The sequence below is a fragment of the Ipomoea triloba genome, chromosome 15, assembly GCF_003576645.1.
Source record: "Ipomoea triloba cultivar NCNSP0323 chromosome 15, ASM357664v1".
Classification (NCBI taxonomy): Eukaryota; Viridiplantae; Streptophyta; class Magnoliopsida; order Solanales; family Convolvulaceae; genus Ipomoea; species Ipomoea triloba.
In genome coordinates, this window is record NC_044930.1 from 25,349,229 (window position 1) to 25,365,774 (window position 16,546).

Sequence of the window (16,546 nt, forward strand, 5' to 3'; positions counted from 1 at the left end):
TCGGATGTCACAGCTTTTCTGCCGATCCCAATACCTGGATTTCATGCCCAGCTTTCATAAAGGTATTGAGTACTTACTCCTAAACCCTAAAAACAAATATTTTCAAGAACAAAAGAGTGATGAAATCCATCATTAATAATAATAGAATTTGATTTGAAAAAGTCCAAGTATATATGAGTTTAGAAAATTCAAATTTCAGTATATGTTTGGATAAAGAATTTCAATTTAATAGTTAGGGATGGGATTATATGATAGCCTATTTCAACCAATAAAATTTGCTACCCAAGTCCAAATTTTCTTAATATTTACTGCACAACATGTTATTATTGTATAAAATTTGCCTTTTGTTTAATTTGTATTTGATTATTATGTGAATTTGTTATTAACTTCTGATAGGATCAACGGATTTATTATTAATAAATGAAAATACATAGTTTTTCTTTTTTAGGGCTTTCGTATCATAATTCATAAACATGGCATTAGTAAAGGAAAATGATTAAAAAATAATTTAGTCAAGCAGTTCCACCATAGTAATAAAGACGAAACTTTATTTTATTATATTTGAGTAGTAGTTAACGCACGCAACATTTCAATAAAAGATACTTTTCCATCTCATTTTATGTGTCTAGTTCAATTAACGAGTCTTGATTGAAGTTATTTTTAATTCAATTTTTTCATAATTTTAAGTTCAGTATTAGTATATAAAATTTATATATTTAGAAACTATATTAAAAGTACTATTAAACACAAAAATTCAGATTTAAAAATAATTAAAAAATATTAAAGAAAATAAGTAAAAAAGAAATAATTAATTTGTCCAATAAATAATAAACCAAACAAGTAAATGATAAATAGGAAATATTATTAGATTTGACTCTCAAGTCTCCGCCTAACATAGTTCTCTAAAGAGCCGGCTTTAATTTCTTAATATTTACTACATCACATATCACTACTGTATTAATTTTTATATTTAATTATTACATGGATTATTTATTAACTTGTGATAGAGTTGATCAATTCACAGATAATTAATAAATATAACATATTTATTTTTTTTTCAATAATGTCACATCAAAATGTAAACATATAAAGAAAAATAACAATTTTCTTACTCATATATTCTTAAAAAAAAAAAATAGTCAAGCACTTCGGAAGTAAGAATCTTCCTTTAATTTACTAATGAGACCCCATTGAATAGAATCTAGCAAATGTTAATCATAGAACATCTACAACTTTTTGAAAATGCTAAATTGTCTAATCAAGTATATATTAAGGATGCATATAGTCAAGCCTAAGTTTAATTGGTCTGACATTTAAGAAAGGGAATATATGATCAATTAAAGGATTCATACATGTTAAGGATAGACAAGATGAGTGTCATTATGGTATGATCTCCTACTACTTTCGGCGAAATATACTTGTCTAATCAAGTGTAAAAGACACTCCATTGTCAGCTATGTCTCAGACTATACTACCATGTAACCCATGTTACCTTTGATAACTCAAATATATGATTCGTTCTATGATTTTAAGGAACAATTGGCTGATTTTTTCTGTTTATTGCCTAAATTATTAGTGTTATATATATATATAACACTAATAATTTAGGCAATAAACAGAAAACGTCACCCAATTGTTACTTAAAATCATATGATATCACTTGTTTAGGTAAGATCGTGAGATCAGATCTTGTGTATCCATTTAATAATTTAATGGTTTAGATTGATTTAAGATGTTAAGTTAAAGTGTGTGCGAACGGTAATAAAATGTGTGCGAACGGTGATTAACTGTGTGCAAACGGTGATTAAATGTGTGCAAACGGTAATTAAATGTGTGCGAACGATGATTGATGTACAAGATTTGATCTCAAAATTTTTTAATGGTCTAGATTGACTAAGATTCCAAGTTGAAGTGTGTGCGAACAAAGTATATGTGTGTGTCAATCAATCAAGACCATTAAAAAATATTACATTGATGCACAAGATGTGATCTCACGATCTTACCTAAGCAAGTGGTCTCACTGGAACCCTACCCTCTCTCTCTCTCTCTCTCTCTATATATATATATATATATATATATATATATATATATATATATATATATATATATAATTTATGTGAAAGTTCGTATGCTGTTACATGAAAGTGCGCTCTAGGCGAAGTATGCTATGTGATCCTAGCTAGCAAAAGACCACAAGTAAAATCCACTTATTAAAACGAAGAAGACCAATAGACAGTTCCCACGGAGAGTTGAACTTGAAAAGTTATGGTTATCAAACTAACTGTCCGAACTTATAATTTCAACATATATAGTATTGATTTAAAAAAAAAAGCATCATTATGTTTATTTCGAGATGTCGGTCTTTATCAAGGCACTTTGATTCGATGTGCTTTCATTTTATTCGTAGATCAACGAATTTGTTTGTCCACACGTTAACTCGGGCAACTAATTCTCAAGTCGATTCTCATATTTGGATGTATTTTGTTCCTCCTTGTCTTCAACAAATTTTCCCTTAATTTATTGAATGCATTTTTCCTTTTAAAAAAAAAAGCATCATTAATCATCTAACAGTATCAAATCAATATTATACAGAGTAATTGATTAAGACGGATACATATAAGATTTCACCATGCTACTATTATTTGATTCTTTAAAGCTTTTCCTTTAAGAACCATGTCAATTCGATTGAATTCCATAATAGTGGATTTTTTTGTGTTCATTTGTTATTTGATAGAATAATAACAACTACTAATTGTCTCTTGTGTGTCTTATCCCATTTTTCTTGGAGGTTACATGTCTCCATATTAGTGCCAATGCCACTCACATGTTCTGTTGTGTGTATATATATATATATATACTACATTCTACATCTAAAAATGGTTAATTTTTTTGTTATAAAAATTGATATTCTCTTATTCATAGAGTTATTTCTAGGGTTTAGGCTACATGGATTAAAATTTTTAATATATGATTGTATTTGATTAATAAGTAGATTTTTTTTTTACACATAATGGTATAGACCAATTATATTCATGGTAGCTAAGGAATACAAAATTTTATTGCCACGTTAAATGGTGAAAAGTTTTTAGTTCTTATAGCTTTATCCTATTTCAAGTGATATTATTGAAATGAATTCAACTTTATTAATATTTTTAATATTTTAATATGTCCGTTAGCTACAACGGCCTATTCTCAGGCTAACTCATTGTATTGGGGGGCTTTGTCTCCCTTGATTTTGTCTCTGTTCTAATGCTGTAATCTATTACCGTTGTTGCTTTAAAAAAGTTATAAGCTGTAATCTATTACCGTTGTTGCTTTAAAAAAGTTATAAACCTAATTGTCATATAGATATAAATCTTCCTTTTAGATTCGAGTTAGAATTGTTGAGCGTATAATATATAAACATAATTGTACAATCCAATTATCAGCTTGACATTTTAGTTGAGACAGAACCCATTTTTTAATTTGTGGTATCAGAGCCAAGTTCATGTACAAGGTCATGAGGGTTACCGCGAGAGTGATAGACTTAGAGCAGTGTGCAAAATAAATGCATTTAGTAATGTAGAAGTGGGAATTGATTAGGTTGATGAGGCATTGGCAATGCGAGCATGGAGACATGAAAGTACTTGAAGCACTTGAAGATTTTTCGTTTCAAAGGGCTGCTCAATTGCTCATGTATGTTGTTGGGGGCAATTTGCATGTCAATCTTCTTAGCAATCAATTGTAAATCAAGTTGGTAGTGGTCTTTTCTCTCCAACTAACATTTTAAAGAGATACTCTATATATTCCTTGCATATATGCTATATATGATTTGATCAGACTAGACTAGACTCAACTTTTAATTCAATAAAATCATTGCCAAAGCATCTTTTGGAATATTTGGTGATTCCATTATTAATCTTGCTTACTTTTGTTGGCCTCCCAAAACTTAATTTTCTTTCTCACTTATCACAAATTCAATATGAGTTCTACTATTTTCAATATATATATATATATATATATATATATGAGTTTTACTACGTGTACTCCCAAATTCTATTCCCTCATTTGTACTCCTTGATGTGGTAAATAAAGATTCTATATTTTCATCACGTGGGTCCTAGGATAAGTGTCTACATCAAAAATTTGTGAGAGGGATCAGTACAAGTTGGGAGTATGAAATGGGTGTTCATGTAGTATTTTCCATTCAATATTAACTGAACACTCTACTTTGAATTTTGCATATAAAAACTTTTACTTATATATAACATTTATATTAGTAAAATTTAGTTTTTTTTTTCTGCATGGTTTGAGGATTATTACGCAATAGTCACTACATGTCATTTGAGCACAAGATTCTTGGCATGTAAACTTCTACTTAATTATATATAACACTTAAAATATTAAACCGTTAAAGATATTACAAGTGACTGATGAAATACATAAAATAATACTAAAAGAGAGAATTATTAACCGAGCAGTCTGATTTGTAGTTTTCATATATATAGAAACTTGTACTTAACACTTACAATATTAAATTAAAAAAAGAGAATAATATTAACAGCAGGATACTTTGTGTTTGTTTGCCAAGTTTTGAAGTGTAATGAATATAAACTTGGGATGAAAAGGACAAAAAACATAGATTCCTCGGTATACACCTGAAAAACCATGAAATATAAAAAAAAGCTCGGATCCAACACAAAACAAATCCCCAAATTAGCGGATGAGCATTATATTAGGCAGCAATAACTCCAGATCAGTTATCAGTGGGCCTGCATCAAACAATCATCCTATTTTAGCAACATTTGAGAAAGTTGATATAACCAATTACAATAACAACAACAACAATATGGGCAACATCGATCCAGAGAGTTCACTATATAATAGTAAGAATGCAATGATTATGGGCAACCAACTTTAGTGTAGGTGTGAATAAGTTGATAAAACAACACTATGGGGCAACACTCACTTTGACCCAACTCAAACCGAATGTGGACCCACTTATATTTGCACCACAAATAGCAACATACGATGTCATTTTATACTATAAATTTTAACACCAAGTTAGTTAGACTATCGATTTGGTAACCACAAGATTCTAAGTTTGACTCACAGTGGAAGCAGACTATTGGTCTTATTGATTTGAATCGGTTAACTATGGACAATCGAGACTAGTTTATCTCCTTATGGCCCTTTGCCGGCTAGGGTCACAATTCACAGCTCACAAGGTTAGATTTACCCAATGCACACCCTCTGATGGTGACGATGAGTTTCTCTCGTCACAAAAAAGAAAAAAAATGCAATGGTTACGAGATCATAAGGAAAATTAAATTTAAAAATTTGAAATAATATTCTCAAATACCAGTCATAGTAATCACGAAAATCTGAGTCGCACTTGAAGCTCATTATGGAATTTGATTTGCAACCCTCAACTTCCAGTCATAGTAAACATGATCTGATTTGATTTTTGGTATAATATACTAAACTCATCATTATCTCAACTAGAAAATTTGAATCCATTTTGATATATGATCCAAATCGAAAATGAATCCACTCAAATCAATACTTCAAAATAATGCTTAAAACATCAATTTTTTGCTATTGTTTCCAACAATGATAACATTTTTATAAATAAAATAATAATATAAATTTCTTTTTTGCATAACGCACCAATATTCACATGTCAATGGGTATTGAATAATCTAGCCGTGAGAGTAGGTCTCCCAAAAGCATTACTTCATACGTATGAGTTTGAACCCCAACCCTCATGCTTAAGAATCTCAAAGTCCTAAAGTCCTCCCTCTCATCAAGACATAATTTTACTTTTTATTATCTACAAAAATATCACAATAATATAATTTATTTTTTATTTATAGTGTCCAGCATTCTTACTAATCAACATTATTGTAGAATTTTTTCAAAATAATTAATCAAATATCAAGGCACTATTATTCAAAATTAGACTGTGCTACTTAGGGATAACCTAATTAATGTAGACTTTCTCACTTTCACTTTCATTCATCAGCTGCATGTAGATGAGAGAAAGGATAATGTTCTAGAGATATAATCTCTATCTGGAGCACTCCTTTCATTATTTTTCTTTTCTTTTCCATTCTCCATTTTTAGAGCTTTTTTCCTTCTCAACGTTGAAGGGATTCGACATGGGTCTCGTTGAATGGGACTTATTGAGGAAATTAAGGTTTGGGATTATGGGATTATATCGTTGTCTTCTTGTTCTCTTAAGAGTTAAGAGTTTTGGTTTCTGTTTTCTAGCTTCCTTTGCTTTGTTTCTTCGTGTTTTACTCTTGCCTTATTGTGACCACAGTCCACCAAGCATTGTGGTCTAAGTGACAAAACAACGATGTTTTGATTAATGAAAACAAACGGATGAAATGACCTCCACAACTGTAGTATTAGTTCAACATACACAACTGCAGTTCCAAACGGATGAAACGGTCTCAACACAACTACAATATCAGTTCAACACGTACAACTGCAGTTCTAGACAGATGAAACGGCCTCCGTTCCACGCAACTGCAGTTCCCTTTCAACACAACTGCACTATCAGTTCAACACAGTAGTATCATTTGAGATGAACTATAGTATCAGTTACGAAGATTTACGAGAGCCGTTTCTCCCACTTATTGAAACGAGACCTGGTCCACGGTATAACGACTGGTTGTTAAGGGGAGGAGTTCGTGCCATTCTTGGATAACATTTGAGAATAGATGGAGGTAGCCGTGGGAGGTGACCAGAATATTGTTGGCCGACTCACTAGATTTTTCTTGCTAGAATTTGCAGTTGCTGGTGGATCGGAGAAGCCAACCGGAGACCCAATCCTTATACCATGGACCAGAGTTCACACTACACTATGAACTCTTGTTTATGTGTTTGTGTTTTGTGTTGTGATTTTTTGTATAGTGTTAATGAAATTCTGTACCTTATGAGTATAAATTATGTACCTGGAATAAATTAGTTATTGTGTCTTATGAATTTTTGTGTTTTGTGTTGTGAAATTTTGTGCCTATGAACACAAATTATGTATCTAAATCAGATTTGAAAAATAAGTAAATATATAATATATTTATGTGTCTTGTGTTATCAAATTCTGTACATTACGAGTATGAATTATGTACCTCGTCTTTTCAATCCAGCTGGGTCCATAATGTTATGCTATGTATCTTGTGTTGTGATTTACTGATTTTTTGTATTTTGTGTTATAAAATTCTGTACATTATGAATATAAATTTTGTACCTCATTGTTTCAATCCATGGTGCACAAATTGCCCGAAAGGCCGTTACCTACGATGTCAAGTTGCGAGATCTTAGCCTGTCACAAGAAAAGTTTCTACCATTGTTACAAGCTTGTAGATATATACATGATTTATTATTATTATTATTTTTTGTCAGATCTGGGCTTACTACTGCACTAAAAACTTATTATTTCGTGAGTTCATCCCAACACCTATCAACCTCGATTACACTAACATGTTTAGCTATTTATACTTGCGTAAGCAGTCAAAGATGTTACAATTGACTGAAATACATACTTACAATTGAGACAGGTAGGTGTTAGAAGGGCAGCTTAGATGGTCAAATATAACATCGTACCATTAAAACATAACGGTTACACAAGTGTGTGTGTGTATATATATATATGTGTGTGTATACTAATAAGAGTCAATAAAGTTCAAGCATATAACAGGAACTAAAAAATATATGTCCAATTATTTGATGAAATGAATGTTTCAGATTATTTGATTTTAGTATTTTTTTTTATACTTTACCCTCTAATGTATTGTTTTCGTTCTCTTAAATAATACCCTCGCATTCCGTTAGTATAAACTTTAGTAACAAAATATTTCGTTAACTATTTATTATTCTTAACTAACTCATTGATTTCTATAAGAAAAAACACTCTTAGGTTTGAACCCATCCCAATTAGAGTTGGCATAATTTTTGAACATATACTACGGATATGTTAGAGTATATTAAAAATACAATATAAAATTTAACATGATCTTTGGTCAAATAATTAGCACGACTAAATATATAGCATTCAAAGTTGAGTCTCAAAGATTACAAATAATGAACCTTGAAAATCATTTTTTTTTACATTTTTATTAAAAAAAATTAGGTTATGTTTTTTTTTTCTTTTTCTTTTTTCGTTTAATTAATCTTCTTTTGATTATTTAGAACAAGACTCAATATTTTAATTATGCTTTTGCATTATTGTGAATGATTTAAGTCATTAGCATATTAAAATTTTTTGTCTGTATTTCTATAATGGTACAATTGTATATTACTTTACAAATATTGTACTATTTTCTTTTATCGGAAAAAATTATTCTTACGTTATTGTCAGACATGCGCGACCTAACTACAATTCTACAAAGTTGTTATAAAATATACAATTACACTTAGACTTTACCGATAGGACCATAAATGTCCAAAGAATTGACAATGTTGACACCCCACTAGCTCCAATTGAACAAGTTTACACATTATTATATTCTCAGAATTTTATCAATGTATGAAATCTTATAAACAAATTTTCAAGTTAATTTTTACTATATTATTATAACAATATCTATAATCTATTGTAACAATATATTTCGAATTATTTATCTTCATTCTCTATTGAGAACAATTGTAACAATAATTGTCATAATTTGTCTCAACTGTTATAAATGACCTAAGAAATTTTTAACATGGACACCCTTTAATTTCATATCCTTTAATATGTTAAACATATAATATATAAACATAAATGTGCAATCCAACTATCAGTTTAGACTTTTACTTGATATGAATCACATATTTCAATTTGATATCAAAGCTAACCAATGTTCTATATATTTTAGTTTAGACTTTTAGTTGAGATGAAATACATATTTTAATTTAATATACCAAAACAAAATATAATCATACACATACTCTAACTCCTATTCCCTTCTCTACACCAAATATAAAGGACTAGAGGAATATGTTATAGTATAAGATACACAAATTAAAGATATATTAGATGTATATGTATCTCTCTCTCTCTCATCTGATCTATATATGTATATATACACGTACACATGTAGATAATCTCCCCCCTTTCCCCCTCTCTCTCTCCTCAACCCTTGAAAGCATTCCATGGAGGAGCGCAGTCCGTGGTGCCAGCAGCTTTGGTAGCTCAAACTTCGGTATTCTCTGATCCATTTGAACTAACCAACATCCAAACTACTCTTTCTTCCCCATTCAACTTTACATTTTGGATAATATTGTGGATAGCATTTCACACTTATCCCTAAAAACCCTCTCTTTTACCTTAAATCTCTCCTAAATCTGAAGCTAACTACTGCTATATAGTCCTTCCCAATCCACATTCACCCTTTCAACATCCACTCATCTCATTCCCATTCCCATTCCTCTTTTTTCCAAAAACATATATACTTATACTTATCTTATCCGTTTTGGGATATATAGATATATTTTTATATACTTAAGAAGAGTTTCATGGACTATTTGAGGGAAATAGAGAGTAAAAGAGCTCATGATCCACGTGGTTTTGGGCATGATAAGAAGAAGATCACGTGCGTTTGCGTGCCGGGGCCGATTATTGTCGGCGCCGGGCCGTCGGGGCTGGCCGTGGCGGCGTGTTTGAAGGAGAAAGGGGTCCCGTCGGTGGTGTTTGAGAGATCGGAATGTATAGCCTCGCTGTGGCAGCTGAAAACCTACGATCGTCTCCGTCTTCATCTCCCCAAATCATTCTGCGAGCTGCCATTGATGCCGTTCCCCGATACCTTCCCCACCTACCCCTCCAAGCAGCTTTTCATTCAATACTTGGAGGACTATGCCGAGAAGTTCGATATCCGGCCGGTTTTTAACCGGGCGGTGGTTTCGGCGGAGTATGATGGCGTTCTGGGGCTGTGGCGGTTGAGGACGAAGGGGACAGAGGAGGAGAAGGAGGAGGAGGAAGCGGAGTATGTTTGCCGGTGGCTGATTGTCGCCACTGGGGAGAATGCGGAGGCCGTGGCGCCCCGGATCGAGGGCGCCGAGGAGTTCTTCGGCCAGATTATCCACACCAGCTCGTATAAGAGCGGCGAAGGGTTCGCCGGGAAGAAGGTGTTGGTGATCGGATGTGGGAATTCGGGGATGGAGGTTTGTTTGGATCTCTGCAACCATAATGCCTTCCCTTCCCTTGTGGTTAGAGACAAAGTAAGCATAAAAAAATTCTAAAAAGTATTCATTTATTTTTATATTGTTATACCCGGACAATTTAATGAAAGTTATTCTGGCTGTAAATTTTTTTAAATTAGGTGCATGTCTTGCCACAAGACATATTGGGAAAATCAACTTTTGGGCTGGCCATGCTTCTGCTCAAGTGGTTCCCAATGCGCCTCGTCGACGGCTTTCTGCTGGCCGTCTCCCGCCTCCTCCTCGGCGACACGGCGCAGTTCGGCCTCCGCCGCCCCAAGGTGGGACCGCTGGAGCTCAAGAACTTCGCCGGCAAGTCCCCAGTCCTAGACATGGGAACTCTTTCCAAAATCAAAAGTGGAGACGTCAAGGTACAAACACTCAATTTTGTTTATCACTTCACTTACCTAATAACTCTTACCATTATGTCCTAGTCGAGTGGTATAAGTTTGTGTTTTTTTGGTAAATGCACCATGTCTTTCTTGTCTCCGTCCGTTTAACACTCCGAAAGGCACAGGAGTGGTATAAGTTTGTGTTGATTATACTTTTGATCATAATTGTCTTGATCTATATCATTATTGAAATAAAGGGAAGTTTAAACTATGCTAATCATACTAATTGTAGATATGTCCTGGCATTAAGAGAATAAAGCGTTACACGGTGGAATTTGAGAATGGAAAAGAGGAAAACTTTGATGCAATAGTCCTTGCAACAGGTTACAAAAGCAATGTGTCATCATGGCTAAAGGTAATTGACTTTCTTAATTAGTCTTAAAGTTTTTGATTCTTGATCATGATTGATCCTTAGTTTCATCGAATTGTACTATAAATAGGAAAATGAAATGTTTTCGGAGAAAGATGGGCTACCAAAGAAGCCTTTTCCCAATGGATGGAAAGGGGAGTATGGGCTATATGCTGCGGGGTTTACCAGACGTGGATTGTTTGGTGCTTCCATGGATGCCAAGAGGATTGCAGAGGACATTGAAAGGTGTTGGGTAGGTGCAGAACGTTAGTCCTCGACCAGGAAAAATTACAGTTTTGATCTCAAAAAAAAATGTCTGACAATTTTAATTTCTTCCCATCAGAAAAGAAAATAAAGAATGTCCCGAAAATTCTTTGGTCATCGTTGTCATTCAAGAAACCTTCGAGGCATGAAAAAAAAAAACAAGAAGAAAATTCGTTATATTTTTTTAGTACAATCAGGAACAAAGCCCATTGATGTTTTCCAACATTGGTGTCCTCCCACAAGATTTGCGAAATGGAGATAGAGAAGACCAAAGGAGAGTTCACTATATGCATATCAAGAAGTTTTCTCATTCAAGAAAAGAATCTTGGAAAAGTTAAAAGAGGGGAGAAGAAAATGCACAAAATCACTGACCCTTGATTTCTTTTTTTTTTTTTTTTTTTTGACCAAATGGCATGATGCAGTATAAGGTGTGGAATGTTAAAATTCTTCACACAATCATCATCCTTTTGACAAATAAGAAAAGAGATAGGATTAATGGCAGTGAAAGAAAAGCTGCTTTTTGGGGGTTAGTCATCATCATCTACTTTCCAAATGTGAATATTGTCATTGTAAATTTCCCCATTTTTTACCCTATTTGTGGAATTTTTTTACCCTACTTTGTGGGTTTTGACTTATCTAGGAATTCAAGGTGGATTGTAAAAAGAGTTCCCCTCTTCTCTTTTCCCCCTTCTTGGGAGGTTTAAGCTGACTTTTGTCTGTCAAGATCTGTAATGGACCCAATGGGTTGAGAGTAACAATCTCTTTGCTTTTTTCTATTGATTTTGATAAAATATGTTTATCATTTTCTCACTCCTTTTTTCCTGTTATATAGTCTCATAATTTTTTTTAGATTAAAGATGATTTGAGCACTAAAATATTTAATAAGATTAAATCAATTTTTTTATCGTATGTTTGAATATTTATTACAACTATTGACGAGGATTTCATTGCATGAATAAGGTATGACATTAAAATTTGATCAAATTAAAAATTTATACATTTATAATGTCTCTTTTTAAAGAATATAAATAATGTAATAACATCTGTTTAATGAGCAAAAAATATTTAATATGATTACATCATACATTACTGAATTTCTACAATCAAATCTTTGATCGCAAATTTGAATATTTATAACAACTATTGATCGAGGATTTAATCCCATGATAAATAGGGTATGTCAGTAAAATTAGGTTAAATTAAAAATTTATAAATTTTCAATGTCTCTTTTTAAAGAATATAAGTAATGGAATAACATCCGTTTAATGAATTATCATTTTCTTATTTTCTTTTTTCCTGTTATATAGTTTCATTTTTTTTTTATTAAAGATGACTTGAGCAAAAAAATATTTAATATGATTACATAATACATTACCGAATTTGTACAATCAAATCTTTTATAGTAAGTTCGAATATATATTACAACTATTGATCGAGAATTTCATCCCATGAATAGGGTATGCCAAGAAAATTTGGTCAAATTAAAAATTTATACATTTTTAATGTCCCTTTTTAAAGAATATAAATAATGTAATAACATCCCTTTAATAAATTATCATTTTCTTATTTTCTTGTTATATAGTCTCAATTTTTTTAGATTGAAGATGACTTAGAACAAAAAAACATTTAATATGATTACATCATACATTACTGGATTTCTACAATCAAATATTTGATCCTAAGTTTGAATATTTATTACAACTATTGATTGAAGATTTAATCCCATGATAAATAGGGGATGTCAGTAAAATTATGTCAATTTAAAAATTTTCATTTTTAATGTCTCTTTTTAAAGAATATAAGTAATGGAATAACATCTGTTTAATGAATTATCATTTTCTTATTTTCCTTTTTCCTGTTATATAGACTCATTTTTTTTTATAATAAAGATGACTTGAGCAAAAAAAATATTTAATATCATTACACCATACATTACTGGATTTCTACAATCAAATCTTTGATCGTAAGTTTGAATATTTATTACAATATTGATCGAGGATTTAATCCCATGAATAACATATGTCAGTAAAATTTGATAAAATTAAAAATTTATACATTTATAATGTATCTTTTTAAAGAATATAAGTAATGTAATAAAATCCGTTTTAATGGATTATCAATTTCTAATTTTCCTTTTCCATGTTATATAGTCTCAGCATTTTTAGATTAAAGATGACTTGAGCAAAAAAAATATTTAATATGATTACATGCATCAAACATTACTGAATTTCTTCAATCAAATCTTTGATCACAAGTTTGAATATTTATTACAACTATTGATCGAGGATTTATAAATCCCATGATGAATAGGGAATGACATTAAAATTAAGTCAAATTAAAAATTTATACATTATTAATGTTTCTTTTTAAAGAATATAAGTAATGGAATAATATCCGTTTAATGAATTATCATTTTTGTTATATAGTCTAATTTTTTTTATATTAAATATGACTTGAGCAAAAAAATATGTAATATAATTACATCATTCGTTACCGAATTTGTGCAATTAAATCATATATTGTAAGTTTGAATATTTATTACAACTATTGATAGAGGATTTCATCCCATGACTAGGGTATATCAATAGAATTTGGTCAAATTAAAAATTTATACATTTTTAATGTCCCTTTTTAGAGAATATAAATAATGGAACAACATCCGTTTATGAATTATCATTTTCTTATTTTCATTTTTCATGTTATATAGTCTCAATTTTTTTAGATTGAAGATGACTTGAACAAAAAATTATTTAATATGATCACATCATACATTACTGGATTTCTACAATCAAATCTTTGATCGTAAGTTTGGATATTTATTACAACTATTGACCGAGGATTTAATTCCATGAATAGGGTATGTAAGAAAAATTAGGTCCAATTAAAAATTTATACATTTTTAATGTCTCTTTTTAAACAATATAAGTAATAGAATAACATCTGTGTAATGAATTATCATTTTCTTATTTTCATTTTTCCTGTTATATAGTCTCTTCTTTTTTCTTTTCTTTTTTTGATTAATGATGACTTGAGCAAAAAAATATTTGATATGATTACATCATACGTTACCGAATTTGTACAATTAAATCTTTTATAGTAAGTTCGAATATATATTACAACTATTGATCGACGATTTAATCCAATGAATAGGGTATGTCATTAAAATTTGGTCAAATTAAAAATATATACATTTTTAATGTCTCTTTTCAAAGAATATAAATAATGGAATAACAACATCCGTTTAATTTATTATCAATTCTTATTTTCGTTTTTCCTGTTATATAGTCTCAATTTTTTTTTATATTGAAGATGATTTGAACCAAAAAATATATTTAATATGAATACATCATACACTACTGAATTTCTACAATCAAACATTTGATCGTAAGTTTGAATGTTTATTTCGACAATTGACGAGGATTTATCCCATGAATAAGGTATGTCAGTAAAATTTGATCAAATTAAAAATTTATACATTTATTATGTGTCTTTTTGAAGAATATAAATAATGTAATAGCATCCAATTAATGAATTATCATTTTCTTATTGTCCTTTTTCCTGTTATATAGTCTTAGGCCCTGTTTGGTAAATGGCTGTTGGATGATTGGATTGGCCGTTTGGGTTAGAAGGTATGATTTGTTAATAACATTAACTGATTGTAAAAAGTTGTTTGATAGATTAGCTGTTAGTTGATAGCTGTTTGGTATAATTTTTGTCTCAAAAAGCTAATTGAAAAGGCTGCTTTGAGTAGCCTTTTGAATTTTAGTATTTTAGAGTTTAAAAAAGCTTATTACGTAACCAAACAATCAAATAAGCCAAAATTGGCTGATAGACTGATTATTTACCAAACAGGGCCTTAATTTTTTTTTAGATTAAAGATGACTTGAGTAAAAAAATATTTAATATGATTACATCAAACATTACTGAATTTCTTCAATCAAATCTTTGATCACAAGTTTGAATATTTATTACAACTATTGATCGAGGATTTATAAATCCCATGATGAATAGGGAATGTCATTAAAATTAAGTCAAATTAAAAATTTATACATTTTTATTGTCCCTTTTTAAAGAATATAAATAATGGAATAACATCCTTTTAATTAATTATCATTTCTTATTTTCATTTTTCCTGTTATATAGTCTCATTTTTTTTTATATTGAAGATGACTTGAACAAAAAAATATTTAATATGATTACATCATACATTACTAGATTTCTACAATCAAATATTTAATCGTAAGTTTGAATGTTTATTTCGACTTTTGACGAGGATTTATCCCATGAATAAGGTATGTTAGTAAAATTTGATCAAATTAAAAATTTATAAATTTTTTATGTCTCTTTTTGAAGATTATAAATAATGTAATAACATCCGTTTTATGAATTATCATTTTCTAATTTTCTTTTCCCTATTATATAGTATCAGTCTTTTTAGATTAAAGATAACTTGAGCAAAAAAATATTTAATATGATTACATCATACATTACTGAATTTCTTCAATCAAATCTTTGATCGCAAGTTTGAATATTTATTACAACTATTGATCGAGGATTTAATCCCATGATGAAAAGGGTATGTCAGTAAAATTAGGTCAATTTAAATATTTTTCATTTTTAATTTCTCTTTTTAAAGAATATAAGTAATGTAATAACATCTCTTTACTGCATTATCATTTTCTTATTTTCCTTTTTCTTGTTATATAGGCTAATTTTTTTTTTATTATTAAAGATGACTTGAGCAAAAAAAATATTTAATATCATTACATCATACATTACTGGATTTCTACAATCAAATCTTTGACCGTAAGTTTGAATATTTATTACAATATTGATCGAGGATTTAATCCCATGAATAAGATATATCAGTAAATTTGATAAAATTAAAAATTTATACATTTATAATATCTCTTTTTAAAGAATATAAATAATGTAATAAAATCCGTTTAATGAATTATCATTTTTTAATTTTCCTTTTCCATGTTATATAGTCTCAGTATTTTTAGATTAAAAATGACTTGAGCCAAAAAAATATTTAATATGATTACATCAAACATTACTGAATTTCTTCAATCAAATCTATGATCCCAAGTTTGAATATTTATTACAACTGTTGATCGAGGATTTATAAATCCCATGATGAATAGGGAATGACATTAAAATTAAGTCAAATTAAAAATTTGTACATTTTTAATGTCCCTTTTTAAAGAATATAAATAAAATTAATTATCATTTCTTATTTTCATTTTTCTTGTTATATATTCTCAATTTTTTTTATATTGAAGATGACTTGAACAAAAAAATATTTGATATGATTACATCGTACATTATTGGATTTCTACAATCAAATATCAAATATTTAATCGTAAGTTTGAAT

The 16,546-nt window shown here is 29.9% G+C and overlaps 1 protein-coding gene across 1 annotated transcript; it reads left to right on the forward strand.

Moving 5' to 3' along the window:
* Positions 1-9,483: 9,483 nt before the first annotated feature.
* Positions 9,484-11,359, forward strand: LOC116007593 (indole-3-pyruvate monooxygenase YUCCA6-like). The gene is made up of 4 exons (XM_031248308.1): positions 9,484-10,185; positions 10,287-10,535; positions 10,789-10,911; positions 10,997-11,359. Exons 1-4 carry the CDS (start codon positions 9,484-9,486, stop codon positions 11,174-11,176), a joined length of 1,254 nt encoding a protein of 417 aa, XP_031104168.1. The 3' UTR covers positions 11,177-11,359.
* The last annotated feature ends 5,187 nt before the right edge of the window (positions 11,360-16,546 follow it).